The following is a 24306-nucleotide window of genomic DNA, read 5'->3' on the forward strand; positions in this document are numbered from 1 at the left end:
GTTTTATGTGGGGAATGGTGGGTCTTGTTTTATGTGGGGAATGGTGGGTCTTGTTTTATGTTGGGAATGGTGGGTCTTGTTTTATGTGGGTAATGGTGGGTCTTGTTTTATGTGGGGAATGGTGAGTATTGTTTTATGTGGGGAATGGTGGGTCTTGTTTTATGTGGGGAACGGTGGGTCTTGTGTTATGTGGGGAACGGTGGGTCTTGTGTTATGTGGGGAATGGTGGGTCTTGTGTTAAGTGGGGAACGGTGGGTCTTGTTTTATGTGGGGAATGGTGGGTCTTGTTCTATGTGGGGAATGGTGGGTCTTGTTTTATGTGGGGAATGGTGGGTCTTGTTTTATGTGGGGAATGGTGGGTCTTGTTTTATGTGGGGAATGGTGGGTACTGTTTTATGTTGGGAATGGTGGGTCTTGTTTTATGTGGGTAATGGTGGGTCTTGTTTTATGTGGGGAATGGTGGGTATTGTTTTATGTGGGGAATGGTCGGTCTTGTTTTAAGTGAGGAACGGTGGGTCTTGTGTTATGTGGGGAATGGTGGGTACTGTTTTATGTGGGAAATGGTGGGTATTTTTTATGTGGGGAATGGTGGGTCTTGTTTTATGTGGGGAATGGTGGGTCTTGTTTTATGTGGGGAATGGTGGGTATTGTTTTATGTGGGGAATGGTGGGTATTGTTTTATGTGAGGAATGGTGGGTATTGTTTTATGTGGGGAATGGTGGGTATTGTTTTATGTGGGGAATGGTGGGTATTGTTTTATGTGGGGAATGGTGGGTATTGTTTTATGTGGGGAATGGTGGGTATTGTTTTATGTGAAGAATGGTGGGTATTGTTTTATGTGGGGAATGGTGGGTATTGTTTTATGTGAAGAATGGTGGGTATTGTTTTATGTGGGGAATGGTGGGTATTGTTTTATGTGAAGAATGGTGGGTATTGTTTTATGTGGGGAATGGTGGGTATTGTTTTATGTGAAGAATGGTGGGTATTGTTTTATGTGGGGAATGATGATTGTTTTATTCAGCAAAACTGAACACATGTAAATGAAATAACTAAACATTCCCCATCATGTTTTGTGTTCAACTCTCTCTGGGCTCTGGTGGGGGATGGGTTTCGGTAGGGAAATGAGGGAGGTAGGTTTTGAAGTTGGGGCTGTGGTGGGGATTTAATTAGGGAGGAGTAAAGATAAGGGGGTTTAGGCCGAGAAGTGATGGGGCTGGGGGATTTAGTGGTAGGGAGGGTAGGGAAGTGAATGGTGGTGGGGAATGGGTGGTAGTGGACGATGTGTTTACAGGGAAACGAGAGAGCGAAAGACGTGAGGGGGTGAGGTTGCTGATGAGGTGATGATGAAGTAGAGGTGAAGAAGAATAAGTTGAGGAATAAGGATGAGAGAGCCTGGGTGAGGATGGAGGAGAAAGATGGAAAGGAGTAGGATGATGGGTATGGAAGGAATTGATGGGGGGTGAGCGGGAGGTGAATGAAGATAGGCAGTGCTGGGGATTCGGTAGTAAATGGGGTGAGGGTGTGGGAGCTGATGGAGGGAGTGAGGGGTGGGGGATCTAAGGTGAGAGCTTAGGTGGGGTGAAAATGAGATATTGAGGGTGAGGTGAGGGATATCTGAAGAGAAACCTTGGGAGGGAGGGAGCACCAGACAACCAGCAATCATAAACAAAATCATTATACATAATATCACACTCCACAGAGCCACTGACAAGAGAAGTCTTGCTTTTAAAATAATTAGCTGTTTACTGCCTTAAACTTTCATAATTTATTACTCTCTTCCTATTTTCAACACATTTTCATTACCACTTCTTCATTACTCTCTTCTCCGTGTACTCAACCTGACTCCCCTCTGAAAGAGAGAAGACACAAGTATGCTTGCTAAGTAGACGATTTAAACAACGCCAGCATCATGCACCGGAACACTCAACCATTTCATGAACTTACAAAATGTAATTTCCAGAGACTCATGTCGCAGTCTCTGTTTATAATCGACTTTCATCGCAATTACCAACACCCTCACTCAATACACAGACAACTTGATAATCTGGGCAATACTTGCTAAACACATCCTACCTATACAGAACGCATACACATATACTTGATAATACAGCTTCAAGAGTAGATATGATCGGGCTATAGAGGCCACAAATCAGCGAAACCGATCGATAAGAGTTTAGAGCTGTTATCAGGAGCCACCAACTGACAAAAACAGTTGAGCGCTTCCAACTTTTTTTTTTAGAAACATTAGAGTATAGTACACGAGTTTACTAGTATTGCAACAGCATTCACATGCATTTGTATCCTTAACAGCGTGTAAGAAAGATGATTTACAAAATATAATGCAATGTACATTTAGTAATCTTCGACATTTCGACAAGTTGTTCTTATTAGCCTGTGTAAGTTTTGAGTTTGAAGTTGATATGGAGAGTATTCTTGTGACATCTTGCGCAACCAAAGAAACTTATGGAAAAGAATAACAGGGATCTACCCACATGCAGACAACAAAAAGACGTTGTTCTGTAGGTTTCGACCAGGGCCGTAAGTTCTCCTCAGACCAAAGTCGAAATATACAGAGCATATTTTTTTCCTGACCAGGCAACCTCCAGGACCTCCTTGTTGGTGCAAACTGTTTTCCAATCAGAGCAGCCAAGTTTACCCGCATTGCTCTTCGTGCATTTGGGTATACTCGAAATTTCAGGGAAATTTTAATATTTATTGTCGAGATATGGCTATGATAACGTATATTAACACATATTTCTATGTGATTACTGTACTCAAACTCAAATTTAAAAATGAAGGTTAGCTTGCGTTTGGCACCGCAGGGTGTATGTACACTCGTGCATTTTCAGACGAACGGAAAAAAACGGGAGTGCCAGCTGATTGCTGACAACTGATAATGATGACACTGCTACTCCACCATAAGGATAAGAAGTAAAGCAGTACCTTCTTCTACTGCCAGTACTTAAGACATAATTACTCGTAATTACACATAATTAAGAATTAAAGCACCGCGAAAGATGTGAGGTGAAGCTAAGAGAGATGATTCACACTTCTATATGTTACTTATACAACAAATCATCACTGAAGCATTGTATTACTTGAACAGAATCATAAATTCATAAAAAAATATATTGAGCATTTCTACACACGCAAGAATATAACTCTCCGAGCATAATTAACACGTAACTGTTTGAACAACAAAAATGTCGTAATTGAAGGCTTAATTTAGTTATTGAAGAGTGGATCTAGGCATCTTAACTCCACCTGGAGCATGACATGACACGCGTGGTTGTGTCAAGATAACATGACACCATGACTAAGTTACTTATATGACACGGTGAAGGAGCAGTGACCGCTGACACACGTGGTTGTGTTAAGATAAAGGCTGCACCGCTACTCGCCAGGTCATGCACTACACGGAACACAAGATGTTTATGAGTATCTAAACACCAGAGAAGTCTGCAGCGGAGACCCCATCTTGTGCCTGCACCTGCCTCTCAACATCTCTCTTATCTCCACTGTTCTTTATTATATTTTTCCTTCGTATTATAATTATGGGTTTCAACGCTACGAAAAATGTAACATTTGTATAGGCTGTGGTAAGCATTTGTTGCCAGTGTGGTTGCTAAGGTCAGGCAGAGGATATATGTACAATGACAAGGTCCATCAGGGTGGTGGTAGTTGGCAACACCCAGGGTGCTTGATGCCATCCGCCAGTGTTAATAAAATCATACAAATTTAAAAATCAGTCGATATCACATCATCGCCACCTGTTACATTCACTCACTTAAAAACAGTGAAATCTACTCAAAATGTTAGCCACTTGCAGAACATATCACGCCGTTAATGAAAGACTGATAAAACGATACTTGGTCGCCCGAACACATGGTCTCCCACTCCCACCATGACGGGACCCCCAACCCCCAGGTCCCCCACCACCGGGGGACCACCACCACAAGGCCACTCCCCCCCAGGCAAGAGTACCACCTCGTGCAAGAGCGGTCTATCTCAGCCTCTGATGCGCTCGCAATTTCAAGTTTCAAAATATATGCTCAAATTAAAATTTCTGATGGTTGTTTCCGCATTCGTTGAAAAATATACTTCATCTTGAATGAAACAATATTTAAAATTCACTTTAATAATAGATAAAAAGAGCTTCACTTTGACCATTAATAATTCTAATAAAAAAATATGCCGTCAATTCACTGTGCATTCAGTCAGTTATATTGAAGATGTATAAGTGACCAGCAAAAATTAAAGAATGTTAAGTAAAGGTTCATTCCGATATCTTAGTGGTCGTGGTCGTGGACCGGGCCGCGGGGGCGCTGATCCCCGGAATAACCTCCAGGAATAACCTTCAGGTAGTTACTGTTTACTACAAGTACTTACAATCGTCCACTTGGTTATTAATTTTAATTATTATTATTATTATTATTATTATTATTATTATTATCAGTGGTGGGTTACCTGGAGGTTATTCCGGGGATCAACGCCCCCGCGGCCCGATCCATGACCAGGCCTCCCGATGGATCAGGGCCTGATCAACTAGGCTGTTACTGCTGGCCGCACGCAGTCCAACGTACGAGCCACAGCCCGGCTGATCCGGCACTGACTTTAGGTATCTGTCCAGCTCTCTCTTGAAGGCAGCCAGGGGTTTATTGGCAATTCCTCTAATGCTTGATGGGAGGCTGTTGAACAGTTTTGGGCCCCGGACACTTATGGTGTTTTCCTTTAGTGTACCAATGGCGCCCCTACTTTTTATTGGGGGCATTTTGCATCGCCTGCCCAGTCTCTTACTTTCGTAGGGAGTGATTTCTGTGTGCAGATTTGGGACCATTCCTTCCAAGATTTTCCAAGTGTAGATTATGATATATCTCTCCCTCCTGCGTTCCAACGAGTACAAGTCAAGTGCTTCCAAGCGTTCCCAGTAGTTAAGGTGCTTGACAGAACTTATACGTGCAGTAAAGGATCTCTGTACACTCTCTAGATCTGCGATTTCACCTGCTTTGAATGGAGATGTTAATGTACAGCAGTATTCCAGCCTAGAGAGAACAAGTGATTTGAAAAAGATCATCACGGGCTTGGCATCTCTCGTTTTGAAAGTTCTCATTATCCATCCTATCATTTTCTTTGCACGTGCGATCGTGGCACTGTTGTGATCCTTGAAAGTGAGATCCTCAGACATTACTACTCCCAGGTCCCTTACATTATTTTTCCGCTCTATTGTATGGCCGGAGTCAGTAGTATACTCTGTTCTAGTTATTATCTCCTCCAGTTTTCCATAACGGAGTAGTTGGAATTTGTCCTCATTGAACATCATATTGTTTACCGTTGCCCACTGGAAAACTTTGTTTATATCTTCTTGGAGGTTAACCGGTGGTTAGCATCCTTGGCAGGACTGAACAGCCCCAACGGAAATAAACGAGAGTACCATTCAAGAGTTATCCTGAATTATTAATAATCCTCTGGGGTTAAATCAAAGAACTATCTTTTTTTTCTTTCACGAGTACAGCGAACGAATCTTGATGATCGAAAGCCAGTCGCAAGAGAATGTGAATTACATGTTAGCCTTGAATGTGGAAGACTTCGTCTACGAGACGTGGAGGAGACGGGTTCAGTGTCAGTGAACTGTGAACACAAGGTACACTTACTCCAGGTTCACTGCCAAGGGATTTGGTGTTCAACTTAGGCAGTCTGTTCTGTGTTCACTCTGTGCAGTGTGTTGTGTTCACCCTGTGCAGTGTGTTCACCCTGTGCAGTGTGTTGTGTTCACCCTGTGCAGTGTGTTGTGTTCACCCTGTGCAGTGTGTTCACCTTGTGCAGTGTGTTGTGTTCACCCTGTGCAGTGTGTTCACCCTGTGCAGTGTGTTGTGTTCACCCTGTGCAGTGTGTTCACCTTGTGCAGTGTGTTGTGTTCACCCTGTGCAGTGTGTTGTGTTCACCCTGTGCAGTGTGTTGTGTTCACCCTGTGCAGTGTGTTCACCTTGTGCAGTGTGTTGTGTTCACCCTGTGCAGTGTGTTCACCTTGTGCAGTGTGTTGTGTTCACCCTGTGCAGTGTTCTGTGTTCGCCCTGTGCAGTGTGTTGTGTTCACCCTGTGCAGTGTGTTCACCTTGTGCAGTGTGTTGTGTTCACCCTGTGCAGTGTGTTCACCTTGTGCAGTGTGTTGTGTTCACCCTGTGCAGTGTGTTCTGTGTTCACCCTGTGCAGTGTGTTCTGTGTTCGCCCTGTGCAGTGTGTTATGTTCACCCTGTGCAGTGTGTTCTGTGTTCGCCCTGTGCAGTGTGTTGTGTTCACCCTGTGCAGTGTGTTCTGTGTTCGCCCTGTTCAGTGTGTTGTGTTCACCCTGTGCAGTGTGTTCACCCTGTGCAGTGTGTTCACCTTGTGCAGTGTGTTCACCTTGTGCAGTGTGTTGTGTTCACCCTGTGCAGTGTGTTCACCTTGTGCAGTGTGTTGTGTTCACCCTGTGCAGTGTGTTCTACCTGAAAATCCTAAACTAACTGAAGAACTTGCACAGTATATATGAATAAGTTACCTTCATGATTCACGAAATCGTAATAAGACTAGACAACCCAGGGCACGGATGGGGTTTGAACCTAGTGTTTACGCACTGGTCTGGAGTTTTACGACTCACTCGCCATGGGGTCATACCACATCCGCTCCATGGATGTTGGATAAGTTAACTTCATGCATTAATACTGTGGTGAAGCTTTACACTATGTTGGAGCTCTAATACTGTGAAGCTCCAATATTGTGGTAAAGCTCTAATAACGTGAAGCTCTAATATTGTGGTGATGCTTTAATATTATTGTGTAGCTCTAATATTGTGAAGCTCTAATACTGTGGTGAAGCTGTAAATGGTCCAAGTCAGACTGAAACGTCGTCGTAAGCTCCTCCTCCTCCTCTCTCCTATGTGCGGGTTATTTGTGTATACCTGGAGAGGGTTTCGGGGGGTCAACACCCCCGCGGCCCGGTCCACGACCAGGCCTCATGGTGGATCAGGGCCTGATCAACCAGGCTGTTACTGATGGCCGCACGCAGTCCAACGTACGAGCCACAGCCCGGCTGATCCGGCATTGACTTTAGGTATCTGTCCAGCTCTCTCTTGAAGGCAGCCAGGGGTTTATTGGTAATTCCCCTAATGCTTGATGGGAGGCTGTTGAACAGTCTTGGGCCCCGGACACTTATGGTGTTTTCTCTTAGTGTACCAATGGCGCTCCTACTTTTAATTGGGGGTATTTTGCATCGCCTGCCCAGTCTTTTACTTTCGTAGGGAGTAATTTCTGTGTGCAGATTCGGGACCATTCCTTCCAGGATTTTCCAAGTGTAGATTATGATATATATCTCTCTCTCTCTCCTGCGTTCCAACGAGTACAAGTGCTTCCAAGCGTTGCCAGTAGTTAAGGTGCTTGACAGAACATACGTGCAGTAAAGGATCTCTGTACACTTTCTAGATCCCCAATTTCACCTGCTTTGAATGGAGATGTTAATGTACAGCAGTATTCCAGCCTAGAGAGAACAAGTGATTTGAAAAGGATCATCATTGGGTTGGCATCTCTCGTTTTGAACGTTCTCATTATCCATCCTATCATTTTCTTTGCACTTGTGATCGTGACACTGTTGTGATCCTTGAAAGTGAGATCCTCAGACATTACTACTCCCAGGTCCCTTATATTATTTTTCCGCTCTATTGTATGGCCAGAGTTTGTAGTATACTCTGTTCTAGTTATTATCAGCTTTCCATAACGGAGTAGTTGGAATTTGTCCTCATTGAACATCATATTGTTTACCGTTGTCCACTGGAAAACTTTGTTTATATCTTCTTGGAGGTTAACCGCGTCCTCAGCAGATGACAGCCTCATGCAGATCCTAGTATCATCCGCAAAGGGTGATACGGTGCTGTGGTGTATATCTCTGTCTATGTCTGATATGAGGATGAGGAATAAGATGGGGGCGAATACTGTGCCTTGTGAAACAGAGCTCTTCACTAGGACAGCCTCCGATTTAACTCTGTTGACCACTACTCTTTGTGTTCGATTTGTTAGGAAGTTGAAGATCCATCTCCCCACTTTCCCAGTTATTCCTTTAGCACGTATTTTGTGCGCTATTACGCCATGATCGCATCTGTCAAACGCTTTTGCAAAGTCTGTGTATATTACATCCGCATTCTGATTTTCTTACAGTGCATATCATAGTGATCCAGTAGTTGTGAGAGGCAGGAACGACCTGCCCTGAACCCATGTTGCCCTGGATTGTGCAGATTTTGGGAATCCAAGTGATTTGCAATCCATCTTCTTAGCACTCTTTCAAAGATTTTTATGATGTGGGACGTCAGAGCTATTGGTCTATACTTCTTAGCTAATGCTTTGCTGCCACCTTTATGGAGTGGGGTTATATCCGTTGTTTTAAGTGACTGTGGAATTTCACCCATGTCCAAGCTCCTCCTCCATAGTGTACTTATGGCACGCGAGAGGGGTTTCTTGCAGTTCTTAATGAATACAGAATTCCACGAGTCTGGGCCCGGGGCTGAGTGCATGGGCATGTTGTAAATGGCTTTTTCAAAGTCTATCGGAGTTAGGGTAATGTCAGAAATCTGGCATACATTTATGGAGTTTTGAGGCTCATTCATGAAGAAATCATTTGTGTCGTCGATCCTCAGACAGATTAGTGGCTCACTAAACAGAGTCGTACTCGAATTTCAGTATTTCACTCATGTCCTTGTTGTCATCTGTGTAAGTCCCATCCTGTCTGAGTAAGGGCCCTATACTAGATGTGGTATTTGCCTTGTTTTTGGCATATGAAAAGAAATATTTCGAATTTCTTTCAATTTCACTAATAGCTTTAAGCTCCTCCTGTCTCTCCTGGTTCCTGTAAGAGTCATTTAACTTAAGTTCGATAGTTTCCACTTCCCTGGTCAGCGCCTCCTTTCGTGTATCAGATATTCTAGCATTCCTGAGGAGCTCAGTGACTCTTCGTCTTCTGTAGAGGAAGTGTCTTTCTCCAGTTTACTCCTGATCTTCTTCTTTCTTAGGGGAATATGCCTAGAACATGCTTCAGCTGCCAGGAAGTTGATCCTTTCAAGGCACTGGTTTGGATCCATGTCATTTAAGATATCTTCCCAACATGTTTCATTTAAGACATGGTTTACCTGGTCCCAGTTGATGTTCTAGTTGTTGAAGTTGTATTTTGTGAAGACACCTTCACAGGTACATGCATTCTGCCGATCAGGACCCCTATGCATGTACGTCTGGAGTTCGTTTTGGTTGTGATCGGAATTAGTTGTTTTTGATATTCTTATGTCTCTTATCAGGTCCTTATTATTTGTGAAGATAAGGTCAAGTGTGTTTTCTAGTCTTGTTGGCTTCACTATCTGCTGGCTTAAGGTGTGTTTATCGCAGAGACTTAGAAGCTCATGTGTGTGTGACCTTTCATCTGCGCTACCTATATAACCATATATCTCTCCCGCCTGCGTTCTCGGGAGTGCGGGTTGAGGAACTTCAAGCGTTCCCAGTAATTGAGGTGTTTAACCGTAGTTGTGTGTGTCGTGAAGGTTCTCTGTACATTTTTGTTCTAGTCACGGTATTGTGTTTTTTTTATTTTTTTTATGGTGAAACTATAATACCGTGATCTACAATTGTGGTGACGCTCTAAAACTGTGAAGCTCATACTGTGATGCTCTAATACTATAGTGAAGCTCTCATGCGCTGGTAGAGAGATGGTGATGCTCTTGCACAGTGATGCTCTAATACTGCAAAGCTCTAATACTGTGATGGTGATTAGAGACGGTTATACTGGGTTGCTATTGCATATTGTTACACGTACACCGTCAGAAACTAAGCTCTTGGCTTGTCCACAGTCACCCATCCAGTTACTGGTCAAACCCAACGGTGCTACATTACTCCATTACCATATATTTAATGTATAGAGATAGGGCAGCTAGAAATTTCATGTTTACACAGAGGCCTATCATATATTTCCTGTATAGAGAAAAGCCTACTAAATATTTCCAGTATGTCCCAGATTCTTAACTGTCGATTTTTCAAATACTGTTTTCAGCAAAATTCTCGATTTACATTCTTTAAGTAATGTTTGGGTAGTGTTTATTCGATTGTCGTCTATTAACAAAAATTAACCAATAATAACATCATACCAGGTTTAAGAGGTTTAAGAATGTAAAAAGCGCAAACAGAAAACTGGGAAACATCGAACAAATAATGCAATGTAGTACATAAAAGTACACGAATAGTATACAATACCGACAAGATGAAGAATCAGACACATGCAACATCTGGATATATTTATTTGTAGACGTTTCGCCAACCAGCGGCTTTACTGCAATGACAAAGCCACTGGTTGGCACGACGTCTACAAATAAAGATACCCAGATGTAGCACATGTGTCTAATTTTTCATCAAACAATACAATGCACTGTTTAAGATTCGTGAACAGTAACTTATCCTACTGTAAAACAGTGAATTGTCGATTTCCCTAAACATTAGCTTAAAACATAAAGAGACAGTGACATGCTTGTAAGAACTGAGTTAATATACTCACCACCTTCGTCGGTCATAACAGCGACAGTGGTAGTCGGTCCGTCTCCTTCAGGATTAAACACTTGTAGTGCCACCAAGTACTGGGTGTAGGTGCGGAGGCCCTGTACAACGTGACTCTGAAACCCCCAGAAACATGTTAGTGGAGGCAATGGTACAGCCCGAGGCAGCTTCCTTTCACCTCCCCTCGTAAAGTTTCAAGCTGTGTGATGTTTATCAGTGACTGTATAGTGGCTCCAACTCCAATAATTGTATGCCGGCCTCAAAATATACAAGTAAAGTTTTATCCCCAGTACGAAAACACGCAGATTCAACTGCATTAAAGGTAGGCGTTTGTTGGATAAATGGCACAATAACAATAAAATTTATGCTTAAATTTTTGTAAATATTGAATTTAGAGCGTTGTTTTCAACTGTAAACCAAACAAGTTTAGAGAGAGCAAAGGGAGGAATACTCTTCATCACAAATTTGGTTTATAAGCGTGACCGTCACTAATAAATCACAGTGAGTAAAACTTATGGATGAATTCAGGTACCTCAGGAGCCACCTACAGGCTGGTTATCTAACGTCTAGTACATCACATCACACAGCAAACTGGTTTCTACCCTTTACACTACACATGCACTATATACAATCTAATTCTATTACTGCACTAGTGCAATACTATCTGTGCTATTTCATGCTAGGATAACAAACCATGCACCGCAACGATTATGGCAGATACCGCAGATGACAAATGTGAGAGTTGTCCTTCCCAAGGCTGATACACGATTATAGAAAATGTACCAGCCAAATGGCACTCCAGAGAAAATGGAGTAGTCTTCCTCCGTCGAGCTTCTTGAAGGGTAACTAAAACAACTCTGAAAACCCGCGCTTTATGCTATCTTGTTTCTTTTTTCCGCGTTACCTTTAATTTAAAATAGTTATAAAAATTTCATAAGCTGTTTGTAAATAATTTCAACTTTATTATTACAATGAGAATGCACGCAGTTTCGTACTTCATTTTACTATTATTGAATTCTAATTTCGTCTAACCGAGTGAGAGAAAGAAGATATTCACCTTTCATGATCCAACAGTTCTATGATTTCCAGAATACATTAGAAAACAGAATCATTCATTTGGATCAGAATTTACGGTAGTACATTTAAAAAAAAAATCGGGATTCAGCCCAGAAAGACTTCAACTGGTTAGATATATGCCCTTAGTCTAAACTGGGGAGGGCTGAAGTTACGAGAATGTGTATTTAGAATGAGTGTATTTAAGTCTCCCGTGCACGTTTCATCTTGACATACATACCTGGCTTCGTGAGGTTTGTGTGTTGGTGTTGATCTGATTGCGGTATTGGTTTGGATAAAAATATATTTAAAAAATATATTTCTAAGTAAAATGAAGATTTGTTTTTGCTATATTTATTAGGCAGGAATTAACACACACCACAAACACACACATATCACATACACACACACACACCACATACACACACACACACCACATACACACACACACACCACACACACACACACACACCACACACAAACACACACCACACTACCACCACCACCACCACACACTACCACCACCACCACCACACACTACCACTCATACACACTACCACCACCACTCACACTACTACCACCACCACTCACACTACTACCACCACCACCGCCATCACTCACATTACCACCATCACCACTCGCACTACTACCATCACCACACACACACGCTACCACCACCACCTCTCATGTACATACTACCACCTCTCACACCGATACCACCACCACACACATTACCACGACACACACACACACACACACACACACACACACACACACACTCACACACACACACACACACACACACACACACACTACCACCACCACCACCTAACCACTCGCACACTACCACCACCACTCGCACATTACCGCCACACCACCACCACTCACACTACCGCCACTCACACACTACCACCACCACTCACACATCACTCACACACTACCACCACCACCTCTCATGTACATACTACCACCTCTCACACGATACCACCACCACACACATTACCACGACACACACACACACACACACACACACACACACACTAATATTTACACCACACATTGCCCTTAGACAGGACATCTCCACTGCCTCCAACCGTCTCCACGCTGCTGCATTTACCACCCAAGCTTCACATCCATATAAGAGTGATGGTACTACTATACTTTCATACATTCCCTTCTTTGCCTCCATAGATAACGTTTTTTGACTCCACATATACCTCAACGCACCACTCACCTTTTTTCCCTCATCAATTCTATGATTAACCTCATCCTTCATAAATCCATCCGCCGACACGTCAACTGCCAAGTATCTGAAAACATTCACTTCTTCCATACTCCTCCTCCCCAATTTGATATCCAATTTTTCTTTATCTAAATCATTTGATACCCTCATCACCTTACTCTTTTCTATGTTCACTTTCAACTTTCTACCTTTACACACATTCTCAAACTCATCCACTAACCTTTGCAATTTTTCTTTAGAATCTCCCATAAGCACAGTATCATCAGCAAAAAGTAACTGTGTCAATTCCCATTTTGAATTTGATTCCTCATAATTTAATCCCACCCCTCTCCCGAACACCCTAGCATTATATATATATATATATATATATATATATATATATATATATATATATATATATATATATATATATATATATATAATGGTAGCATTTCCCAGTACAGTATGTGGCGGGACTGACCCCTTCTTATTGGAGTTACCATTAGCAGGGTCGATCGAGCAGCGAGCTTGTAAATTCTTGCCAGCGTTTCGATCCTCTGCAATCCATGGACAGGTTGCAACTGTTTATTGCAGTTTTCCGGTTTCACACACACACACACACACACACACACACACACACACACACACACAAACAGGCCTAGTGTCTAATCGACATGTGCCGAGGACAAAATGGTAACTAACACACACACACACCACATAGGATCACACAATAATACATAAGTGTTACATTCTGTTGTAACCCAAAATTGGGTTGCCAGAGTGCAAGACAGAAAACCACACCCTAACACCCACACACACATACACACACGCACACACACACACACACAAACAGGCCTAGTGTCTAATCGACATGTGCCTAGGACAAAATGGTAACTAACATATGGGCGCCTAGCAAACCTAATAGCAGCATTCCGCCATCTTAATAAGGAATCGTTCAGGACCCTGTACACTGTGTACGTTAGGCTCATACTGGAATATGCGGCACCAGTTTGAAACCCACGTTTAGTCAAGCACGTAAAGAAACTAGAGATAGTGCAAAGGTTTGCAACAAGACTAGTCCCAGAGCTAAGAGGTGTCTTACGAGGAGAGGTTAAGGGAAATCAACCTGATGACACTGGAGGACAGGAGAGATAGGGGGGACATGATAACGACATACAAAATACTGAGAGGAATTGACAAGGTGGACAAAGACAGAATGTTCCAGAGATTGGACACAGTAACAAGGGGACACAGTTGGAAGTTGAAGACACAGATGAATCACAGGGATGTTAGGAAGTATTTCTTCAGCCACAGAGTAGTCAGGAAGTGGAATAGTTTGGGAAGCGATGTAGTGGAGGCAGGATCCATACATAGCTTTAAGCAGAGGTATGATAAAGCTCAGGGTTCAGGGAGAGTGACCTAGTAGCGATCAGTGAAGAGGCGGGGCCAGGAGCTCGGACTCTACCCCTGCAACCTCAACTAGGTGAGTACAACTAGGTGAGTACACACACACACACACACACACACACACACACACACATACATACATAAAACAGGCCTAGTGTCTAATCGACATGTGCCTAGGACAAAATGGTAACATACACACATACACATACATAAAACAGGCCTAGTGTCTAATCGACATGTGCCTAGGACAAAATGGTAACTAACACACACACACACACACACACATACATAGCTTTAAGCAGAGGTATGATAAAGCTCACGGCTCATGGAGAGTGACCTAGTAGCGATCAGTGAAGAGGCGGGCCAGGAGCTCGGACTCGACCCCCGCAACCTCAACTAGGTGAGTACAACTAGGTGAGTACACACACACACACACACACACACAGTTTTAAGAAGAGGTATGACAAAGCTCAGGAAGCAGAGAGAGGACCCAGTAGCGATCAGTGAAGAGGCGGGGTCAGGAGCTGAGTCTCGATCCCTGCAACCACAATTAGGTGAGTACACACACACATACACACATACACATACACATACATAAAACAAGCCTAGTGTCTAATCGACATGTGCCTAGGACAAAATGGTAACTAACACACACACACACACACACACACACACACACACACACACACACACGAGATTACTCCAAAAGCTGGAGGACCAGGCAGGGATAACACTGCGATGGATCAGAGAATACCTGTCGGGAAGACAAGAGCTAGTCATGGTACGTGACGAGGTGTCAGAGTGGGCACCTGTGACGAGCGGAGTTCCCCAGGGGTCAGTCCTTGGACCGGTGCTGTTTCTGATATATGTGAACGACAAGACGGAAGGAATAGACTACGAAGTGTCCCTGTTTGCAGATGATGTGAAGTTGATGAGAAGAATTCAATCGGACGAGGACCAGAAAGAACTACAATGGGATATGGACAGGCTGCAGGCTTAGTCCAGAAACTTGCTCCTGGAGTTCAATCCCACCAAGTGCAAAGTCATGAAGATTGGGGAAGGACAAAGAAGACCACAGACAGAGTACAGTCTAGGGTGCCAGAGACTACAAACATCACTCAAGGAAAAGGATCTTGTGGTGAGTATAACACCAGGCACATCTGAGGCGCACATCAACCAGGTAACTGCTGTAGCGAACGGGCGCCGAGCAAACATAAGAACAGCACTCCGACATCTCAATATGGAATCGTTCAGGTCTCTGTACAGGACTGTGTACGTTAGGCCTATATTGGAGTATGCAGCACCAGTTTGGAACCCATAGCTAGCCAAGCACGTAAGGAAATTAGAGAAAGTGCAAAGGTTTGCATCAAGAATAGTCGTGGAGCTAAGGGGCATGTCCTACGAGGAGAGGTTAAGGGAAATCTACCTGACGACACTAGAGGACAGGAGAAATAGGGGGATATGATAACGACATATTATATACTGATAGGAATCGACAAGGTGGGTAGAGACAGGATGTTCCAGAGAAGGGACACAGCAACAAAGGGTCACAGTGGGAAGGTGAAGACTCAGATGACTCGCAGGGGTGTTAGGAAGTATTTATTCAGTCACAAGAGTTGCTAGGAAGTGGAATAGTTTGGGAAGTGATGTAATGGAGGCAGGATCCATACATAGCTTTAAGAAGATTAATTATAAAGCTCATGGTATCTTTGTATCTTGAGCAGGAAGAGTGATCTAGTAGCGATCAGTGAAGAGGCGGGACCAGGAGCTGTGGCTCGACCCCTGCAACCACAACTAGGTGAGTACACACACATACACAAACACACACACACGGGATAATGACCTACAAAATATCGAGAGAAATTGACAAGATGAACAGGGCCAGAATGTTTCAGAGATGGGATGCAGGAACAAGAGGTGGGATTGAGTCAGATATATTCCTGATTGCTGAGAATGTAAACCTAATGAGAAAAGAAACATTAAAACAAGAGTATAAATGGATCGGGAGGATCTGGAAAACTGGTCAGGTAACTGGTTGCTTGAATTCAATCCAGCAGTTGACAGGCTATGGAGATTGGGGAAGAGGCAAGATTATACACAGAGTATAGACTCAGGGGGCAGAGGCTGAGGACCTCTCTCAAAGACAAAGGTTGAACACAGTGCATGGTATATCGCCAGAGGCCCACATCAACCGAACAACCTCTGCAACCAATATATGCCTGGTAAATCTAAGAGTAGCCTTCAGAAATCTTAACGAAGAGTCATTCCAGGCCCTTTATTCAACATAGGCCCATCTTGAAGTATACAGCACCAGCATATAATCCACACCTGGAAAAGCATGTTAAGATATACCTTTGATGAGTTCCGAGAGTTTTTCTAGTCCCGGAGCCCGGCCATGGGCTAGGCTCGTCTGGTGTTTGCCTGGAGAAAATGCACAGGTATGCAAAAAGGCTTGATCCACAGTTAAGGAGGTATGAGCTACGATGAGAGACTAACGGAACAATCTTGCGACACAAGGATATCAGAACCAGGAAAGACATAATACAAAATACTCAAAGGAATTAAGAAGGAAGAAAGGAATAGGATGTTTGAAAGGCGGGGAACAGGAAATCGGGGACAAAACTGGAAGTTAAGACACATATGAGCCACAGGGATGTCAGGAAGTATTTCTTCAATCTCAAGGGTCAGGAAGTGGAATGACCTCGATGAAACCGTGGTGGAGGCAGATTTCCTATGTAATTTAGAAAGAAGGTACGATATAGCCCAAAAGACTAGGAATTAGTGAATCTGGGAGGCGAAAAGCTGAGAGGCAGGGGGAGGAACTAGGACTTGACCCCTGCAACAACATACATTTACAGAATTACGCACCCAAGCGCGCGCACACACACACACACACACACACAACACGGACCTATATCCGAGGAGACAAGTTCCAATACCTGTCGTGATACCGAATCCTCGGATAATAGTGAACTCTATATATATATTGCACTGAACATTATCAAAAAGAAGGAAAAACAAGAAAAAGCTTCTCCCACAAGTAGAAATAAATAATAACAACAACAACAACAATAATAATAATAATAATAATAATAATAATAATAGTGATAATCATCATGTTAGATTTAGGTTGTTCTCACTCATCAGTGGATATCGTCATTCTGTTCACCTTTACTTTCTCTTTCTCTCTAACTGGCAGCACTCGTTCTGCTGGATGTGTGAGTCACGTTCATCTCACCGTCGTGGAATGGTGGCGAAGGGAGAGGCATATTACCTTGTACTTTTTCCATAATGCTCACAAGTTCGTTAATGCCCACTGTCTCAGTGCTCATTCCCAGTACACTACACAACCAGTGATTTACATACCTGGGAAGGTGGAAACCGTAACATACCTGGATGTCAAATATCATATTGGCTAACTTTTAGGCATCCACCATTTTTTCATGTGGATGATTCTCTGCATCCGCCAGTGGATTGCTAAATGTTGACTTTTTAATGGGTGATGAAAGACCAAAATCTATAAGGGTGGCCTTCAAACCTTCAGGTGTTTACAGAATGCAGATATTATCACTCTGGATATCACAGTGGGCAAAGTTTCTTGAGTGGATACCCTGAAGAGTTGTGGCCAGGCTGGCAATGATCTAGATAAATGATAAAATCTTAAGCTAGTGGTTCTCTGCAATTTACCAGAGAGTTACACCTGCATATGTATTATCAGGTAACCATCACCTAGATCCAAATTTATACCAACTACTGCACACAGGGAATACCTTGTAACTTTTGAAGCAAAATTACTCCATTGTAAAATTCTTCAACCAAGGATGTATAATTTGCCTTCACTACTAATTATTATTGGTCGTGGACCACGTACCAACACTTTCCTTACGTTCCACTACCCAACTCTCGTGTCTAGTCACTTCGCAGCCATTCCTCGATTATTTGTCTACTAAATATTTGTACATGTTAACTTAAACAGAAGCACTTAAGTTTTTACATAAGGATCACACGATTCTCATCTGCTGTTTAAGTTTCATTTTCTTTTTTCTAATCCGTTTCATTATCTTCTCTTCTTCTTTTGCTATTTTCCGCCCTAGTATCCTCCTCACTCTCTTCTCTTTCTTTTACAGTCTTTCTCTGGGGAGTGCTAACATACCGCTTCTCTTAGGTTTTGAGAGTTCTTGATGTCAGGCTGTCGAGTCAGGTCCAATCCACTGTCAAGGACTGGTAGTGACGTGTACTTAGCTCAGTGGTGACGTGTACTTAGCTCTGTGAAGACCTGTTTGTGCGCTCTCTACGAATTGAAGCAAGATGCCCTCCATCGAGCAACTTTACCAACAGCTTAAGGAAGAATTGAGGATGGCGAAGATGGAGATTCGGCGACCGACCGAGGAAACAAGAAGATTCGTAGTAGTCCTCCTGTTTTGAGTCCTCAGGTCAAGAAGGGAAACTGGTCAGTGGCTGGACAGCAGGGAACGAAGTTGATGATCATGAAGACGAATGGAAAGGTAGAAACGATGAAGAAAGAGACTGCCGTGGAAACTGTTGTGGAAACATCTAATACATTCTCAGTGCTACTCGACGAATGTGAGTCGACTACTGGGAACGTCTCGACGAACGACACCAATGAAGTTAAGAATATTGTTGTTGTTGTTGGGGATAGCCAAGTTAGGTATATGGATAGGGCGTTCTGCTTGAAGGACAGGAGTAGGAGACAGAGGGTTTGCTTTCCTGGGGCTGGGATGGAGGATATTGTTAGCCGTCTGGATGACATCATGAGAGGTAATGGGAGCAATCCTATTATCTGTCTCAGTGCTGGAGGCAACGATGTTGGCAGACGTAGGAGTGAAGACCTGATTAGCAGGTATAGGACATATGTGGTATTTTGCCAAGGAGGAGGAGTTGGAAATGAATGGTTGTCCAGGGCAATTGGTGTCAATTGCTGGCTGGACAAATACTGTAAGGAAAATGTGGTAACATTCATTGACAACTGGGACCTCTTCTTGTGCCTTTTTTGTTATTTAGAAATGACATGTATGCCAGGGATGGGGTTCACTTATCTAGGTCTGGGGTGGGAGCACTGGCAACTGCAGTGGAGGGAGCTGTTAGGACTTTAAACTAGGAATAGTGGTATGGGTTTTGGCAGGAAAACAGTGAAGTCCCAGTGTAGTAATATTATGAGTTCTAGGGGAACTAGTAATAAGCAGAACGACGTAGATATTGAAAAGCCAGTGACACTGGGTGATAAGGACAGTAATAGGTTTAGTAGAAAAACAGAAATGAGCAGGAAGGGTAAAGAGAAAGGAGAGTCTTTCAATGTTTATTATGCTAATAGCCGTAGTGCTAGGAATAAGATGGACGAGTTGAGATTAGTTGCTAGTGCAGGTAACATTGATGTATTTGCCTTAACTGAGACGTGGTTTAATTAAAAAAGTCGGGACATCCCTGCGGAATGTCACATTCAGGGTTTTAAATTGTTCCAAGTAGATAGAAGTGAATAAGTGTAAGGTACTTGCCCTTGGTAATGAAAATAACCATCGAAGCTATAATCTAGGTGAAGTAGAGCTTGATCATACAGAATGTGAAAAGGACTTGGGAGTCATGGTGAGCATAAATCTAAAGCCAAAACAGCAGTGCCTTAGTGTGCGCAACAAGGCCAAAAGACTACTTGGGTTTACCTCAAGAAGTATTAGTAACAGAAGTCCAAAAGTTATTTTACAGCTCTATACATCACTAGTGAGGCCTCATTTAGATTATGCTGCTCAGTTTTGGTCCCCTTACTACAGGATGGATATACTCATTAGAGAACATACAGAGAAGAATGACTAAAATGATTTACTGTGTAAGGAACCTCCCGTATGAAGATAGACTTAAAGCCTTAAATCTCCACTCTCTGGAGAGGCGTAGAATGAGGGGAGATATCATTGAAGTGTATAAGTGGATGACGGGCATAAACAAGGGAGATATTAATAAAGTACTGAGGGTGTCGAACCAGGTAAGAACCAGAAATAATGGATTTAAGTTGGATAAATTTAGATTTAGAAAGGACATAGGTAAGTACTGGTTTTCTAACAGAGTTGTAGATGAGAGTAAGACACATGTGCAACATCTGGGTATCTTTATTGTAGACGTTTCGCCATCCAGTGGCTTTATCAATACAAATTCTAGGACATAACTTGAAGACAGTAGAACTATGTACAGAACATGAGGTAATCAGTCCCTCAACCTAGGAGTAGGTGCGAACAGCACCATAGTCATGGAGATTCTGAAGCAGAAGAAAGAATTCTGGCGCTTATATAGTAACGTCAGGTGTAGCAGACGAGGGCATATTCACTGGTAGGCGGGATTCCCCAGTGGAAGTAGGTCCTTCCCAAAGAGATGGGTTAGTTGTAGTAGTAGTTGTCGTAGTCGTGAAGGTTATGTACATGTCCTCAGAATTAAGATTCCATGATGTTGCAGTGTCTGACAAGTTGTGTACGAAATGGTATATAATACCGACAAGATGAGAGTAAGACACATGTGCAACATCTGGGTATCTTTATTGTAGACGTTTCGCCATCCAGTGGCTTTATCAATACAAATTCTAGGACATAACTTGAAGACAGTAGAACTATGTACAGAAGATGAGGTAATCAGTCCCTCAACCTAGGAGTAGGTGCGAACAGCACCATAGTCGTGGAGATTCTGAAGCAGAAGAAAGAATCCTGGCGCTTATATAGTAACGTCAGGTGTAGCAGACGAGGGCATATTCACTGGTAGGCGGGATTCCCTAGTGGAAGTAGGTCCTTCCCAAAGAGATGGGTTAGTTGTAGTAGTAGTTGTCGTAGTCGTGAAGGTTATGTACATGTCCTCAGAATTAAGATTCCATGATGTTGCAGTGTCTGACAAGTTGTGTACGAAATGGTATATAATACATGTGTCTTACTCTCATCTTGTCGGTATTATATACCATTTCGCACACAACTTGTCAGACACTGCAACATCATGGAATCTTAATTCTGAGGACATGTACATAACCTTCACGACTACGACAACTACTACTACAACTAACCCATCTCTTTGGGAAGGACCTACTTCCACTGGGGAATCCCACCTACCAGTGAATATGCCCTCGTCTGCTACACCTGACGTTACTATATAAGCACCAGGATTCTTCTGCTTCAGAATCTCCACGACTATGGTGCTGTTCGCACCTACTCCTAGGTTGAGGGACTGATTACCTCATCTTCTGTACATAGTTCTACTGTCTTCAAGTTATGTCCTAGAATTTGTATTGATAAAGCCACTGGATGGCGAAACGTCTACAATAAAGATACCCATATGTTGCACATGTGTCTTACTCTCATCTTGTCGGTATTATATACCATTTCGTACACAACTTGTCAGACACTGCAACATCATGGAATCTTAATTCTGAGGACATGTACATAACCTTCACGACTACGACAACTACTACTACAACTAACCCATCTCTTTGGGAAGGACCTACTTCCACTGGGGAATCCCGCCTACCAGTGAATATGCCCTCGTCTGCTACACCTGACGTTACTATATAAGCGCCAGGATTCTTTCTGCTTCAGAATCTCCACGACTATGGTGCTGTTCGCACCTACTCCTAGGTTGAGGGACTGATTACCTCATCTTCTGTACATAGTTCTACTGTCTTCAAGTTATGTCCTAGAATTTGTATTGATAAAGCCACTGGATGGCGAAACGTCTACAATAAAGATACCCAGATGTTGCACATGTGTCTTACTCTCATCTTGTCGGTATTATATACCATTTCGTACACAACTTGTCAGACACTGCAACATCATGGAATCTTAATTCTGAGGACATGTACATAACCTTCACGACTACGACAACTACTACTACAACTAACCCATCTCTTTGGGAAGGACCTACTTCCACTGGGGAATCCCGCCTACCAGTGAATATGCCCTCGTCTGCTACACCTGACGTTACTATATAAGCGCCAGGATTCTTTCTTCTGCTTCAGAATCTCCACGACTATGGTGCTGTTCGCACCTACTCCTAGGTTGAGGGACTGATTACCTCATCTTCTGTACATAGTTCTACTGTCTTCAAGTTATGTCCTAGAATTTGTATTGATAAAGCCACTGGATGGCGAAACGTCTACAATAAAGATACCCAGATGTTGCACATGTGTCTTACTCTCATCTTGTCGGTATTATATACCATTTCGTACACAACTTGTCAGACACTGCAACATCATGGAATCTTAATTCTGAGGACATGTACATAACCTTCATGACTACGACAACTACTACTACAACTAACCCATCTCTTTGGGAAGGACCTACTTCCACTGGGGAATCCCCCCTACCAGTGAATATGCCCTCGTCTGCTACACCTGACGTTACTATATAAGCGCCAGGATTCTTTCTTCTGCTTCAGAATCTCCACGACTATGGTGCTGTTCGCACCTACTCCTAGGTTGAGGGACTGATTACCTCATGTTCTGTACATAGTTCTACTGTCTTCAAGTTATGTCCTAGAATTTGTATTGATAAAGCCACTGGATGGCGAAACGTCTACAATAAAGATACCCAGATGTTGCACATGTGTCTTACTCTCATCTTGTCGGTATTATATACCATTTCGTACACAACTTGTCAGACACTGCAACATCATGGAATCTTAATTCTGAGGACATGTACATAACCTTCACGACTACGACAACTACTACTACAACTAACACATCTCTTTGGGAAGGACCTACTTCCACTGGGGAATCCCGCCTACCAGTGAATATGCCCTTGTCTGCTACACCTGACGTTACTATATAAGCGCCAGGATTCTTTCTTCTGCTTCGGAATCTTCACGACTATGGTGCTGTTCGCACCTACTCCTAGGTTGAGGGACTGATTACCTCATCTTCTGTACATAGTTCTACTGTCTTCAAGTTATGTCCTAGAATTTGTATTGATAAAGCCACTGGATGGCGAAACGTCTACAATAAAGATACCCAGATGTTGCACATGTGTCTTACTCTCATCTTGTCGGTATTATATACCATTTCGTACACAAGAGTTGTAGATGCGTGGAACAGTCTTCCCAGTGGGGTGACAGAGGCTAGGACCTTGGGCAGCTTTAAGAAGAGACTGGACAAATATATGAGTGGGAGGGGCTGGTATCATGTGGGAGTTCGAACACGTGGACTGGGTAAAGTAATACTCACGTAGGCTGGTAGTACGTATAATTACAGATAATGTGGAGAGCGCCCTTACAGCCGTACCCTATCTCTCTTGCTCACTCTCGTAAACTGACTGGCCGCCCACAGTACCCATATGTGAGGGGGTCTTTGAATACTGCTAGGTCAGCACAATATGAGTTCAGACAGTGACTCAGGCAGAGACGGTTGGTAGTGAGTCAACTACTGGTACTGGTTACTGGTAACTGGTTACTGCAACAGGCTTGCAGGTTGGAGGTTGTGAGGGGAGTAGCTGGTGGGTGAGACGGTTCACCTTTGACCCTGCCGGCTACTCACAGTCTTCTAACGTCTTGAATTACCCGTAAAAGCTAAATCCACGCTCCACACCGCTGTCACCATTTATCATGTGGGAGTTCGAACACGTGGATTGGGTAAAGTAATACTCACGTAGGCTGGTAGTACGTATAATTACAGATAATGTGGAGAGTGCCCTTACAGCCGTACCTATCTCTCTTGCTCACTCTCGTAAACTGACTGGCCGCCCACAGTACCCATATGTGAGGGGGTCTTTGAATACTGCTAGGTCAGCACAATATATGTTCAGACAGTGACTCAGGCAGAGACGGTTGGTAGTGAGTCAACTACTGGTACTGGTTACTGGTAACTGGTTACTACTACTGAGACTGGGTTTGAATGGTGTCATTGGGTACGGGAGTTAATTCTTGGGTATCTTTAGGTAGTGGTCGTTTTGATAAGGACCTGGTTCGCATGGGCCAGTAGGCCTTCTGCAGTGTTCCTACTTTATGTTCTTAAGGGGGCTGGGGTGGCATTGTATGTCCGAGATCGCTTGAACTGTTGCATAAAAACGGGTATTAAGTCTGAAGTAACACATACAGTCTG

The 24306-nt window shown here is 43.2% G+C and overlaps 1 protein-coding gene across 2 annotated transcripts in view; it reads right to left on the bottom strand.

Moving 5' to 3' along the window:
- Positions 1 to 24306, bottom strand: part of Ptp99A (Protein tyrosine phosphatase 99A) — a 727568-nt gene that overhangs the window by 494162 nt on the left and 209100 nt on the right. For both annotated transcript variants that reach the window (XM_070090786.1, XM_070090785.1), the window contains exon 3: positions 10554 to 10668. In XM_070090786.1, coding sequence (XP_069946887.1) covers positions 10554 to 10668 — 115 coding nt within the window. The remainder of the gene's footprint in view (positions 1 to 10553; positions 10669 to 24306) is intronic.

Source organism: Cherax quadricarinatus, chromosome 33 (genome assembly GCF_038502225.1).
Source record: "Cherax quadricarinatus isolate ZL_2023a chromosome 33, ASM3850222v1, whole genome shotgun sequence".
Lineage (NCBI taxonomy): Eukaryota > Metazoa > Arthropoda > Malacostraca > Decapoda > Parastacidae > Cherax > Cherax quadricarinatus.